Source organism: Vigna radiata, chromosome 4 (assembly GCF_000741045.1).
Source record: "Vigna radiata var. radiata cultivar VC1973A chromosome 4, Vradiata_ver6, whole genome shotgun sequence".
Classification (NCBI taxonomy): domain Eukaryota; kingdom Viridiplantae; phylum Streptophyta; class Magnoliopsida; order Fabales; family Fabaceae; genus Vigna; species Vigna radiata.
In genome coordinates, this window is record NC_028354.1 from 11,967,251 (window position 1) to 11,968,948 (window position 1,698).

The following is a 1,698-nucleotide window of genomic DNA, read 5'->3' on the forward strand; positions in this document are numbered from 1 at the left end:
AATGCTTAGTATGTAGAATCTTTATGTCACTCAATGATCAAATTTATGGCAACACTATTAATATACTCATATTGATGTATTATTTTTTTTTAAATACATTTTAAATCATCAAAATCAATTTCCATAAATATATTCACAGGGGATTGNATTAAAAATTCAGTAGAGAATCAAAATTCTACAATTACAAGTGAAAAATTAAATGTTGGATGATTTTAATCCATTGTCTAATTTTGCTTGTTCTAAGTCAATAATCTAATTAATAAGGCTACTCATGAGTTATTCTAACTACCACACTTAGTTGAAGCCTATATATATATATATGAATGAAGCATGAAAATGCAAACTATTGTGAAAAGAAAGCTATGCAACAATGGGTAGACTAATTCCTTCTCTTGTGGTGATATTGATGTTACTTTTGTTCATGACTGAGGTTTCTTCAGCAAGAAGAACTCTTGGCAATATTCCATCCTCTAATCATAACCATGGGCATCAAAAGATAACATTTTTAATGAGGGATGTGCTGAATGGTAGTAGCAGACAATATTCAGAGAAACCAACAAGTACTAATGTGAGTGATCAAATACCCCAATCCACTTCAACAATTCCACTGAATAATGCAGCTTCTNAAACCCTAGATNTGTCTGCTATTGGCTTCTCTTTTCCCACCAGAGCAACACTTCAAGAGCTGGAGTATGGATCAGTAACATCAATAGATGAGGAACTGGTTGAAAGTGATGGAAATGAACTGCAAAATGTTGGAAAAGCAGAAGGAGTGTATGTAGTTAGCTCTGAGGATGGAAGTAGCCACATGGTGGCTATTACAGCAAGTTTCTTGAAGGGTGGGTATGAGGATGGACTGAGACTTTTTGGAGTGCACAAGAGTGATGTGTTTGAGTCACATGTTGCTGTTATTGGAGGCACTGGGAAGTACTATGATGCTAATGGCTTTGCTGCAGTTAAGGTTGTGCACAGAGTAGGATCTAGTTCTAAAGATGGAAAAGTGACAAGTTCAAAGTTCCTCTTGTTTGATGTGTACCTTAGTTAATTATAAGCATCTATAAAGTACATAAATGTTATGAAAATCAATGAAGCATATGTTTTCTCTTTAGTATTGAGATATAATATGACAAAATCTACACACAGAACATAGGTGAATTTCAACCAAAATGATTTTTTCAAACATTAAATTCATCGGTCCTCAATCATATTGTTCTGTACGTCAATATTAGAAACTTCTTGTTATTAAAACTGAACATATTTTTGTTGATGTTATTGTTGAAAGAGTTATATATAAATCTTTAATAAAGAAAAAGAAGACTTATATATCTTTTTGTTTGCAAGAATTGGAGATTCAAGTAGAAACCTAAAACTACCTGTTATTCATCAAATTCACTAGGTTTTGGAAACAGCTAATTAAAATTTACTTCTTATGTTGTATGATCGTTATTTTGAAGAATAACATATGGTTGCACTTTATGCCTTCAGGGAATAGTACTAGGTTTCTGTATATAATTACTAACCAGTAAAAATTAAAACCTAGTTTTATGTCTGTTTAATGTGATATTTATTTTTACTTGACGATCCGAGAGTACTTACTAAAATGAAAATATCTAATTTCTTACTTGTTAGAAATAAAGTTGTCAAAACGGATAATCCGGCTTGACCCGGTCCGGCCCGACTTATCACGGGTTAGTCACT

At 32.4% G+C, this 1,698-nt stretch overlaps 1 protein-coding gene across 1 annotated transcript; it reads left to right on the plus strand.

Moving 5' to 3' along the window:
• Positions 1 to 358: 358 nt before the first annotated feature.
• On the plus strand, positions 359 to 1,108 carry LOC106759087 (dirigent protein 18). Its single transcript, XM_014642098.2, has one exon. The coding sequence runs from the start codon at positions 371 to 373 to the stop codon at positions 1,043 to 1,045; it is 675 nt and encodes a 224-aa protein (XP_014497584.2). The 5' UTR covers positions 359 to 370; the 3' UTR covers positions 1,046 to 1,108.
• Positions 1,109 to 1,698: the final 590 nt, after the last annotated feature.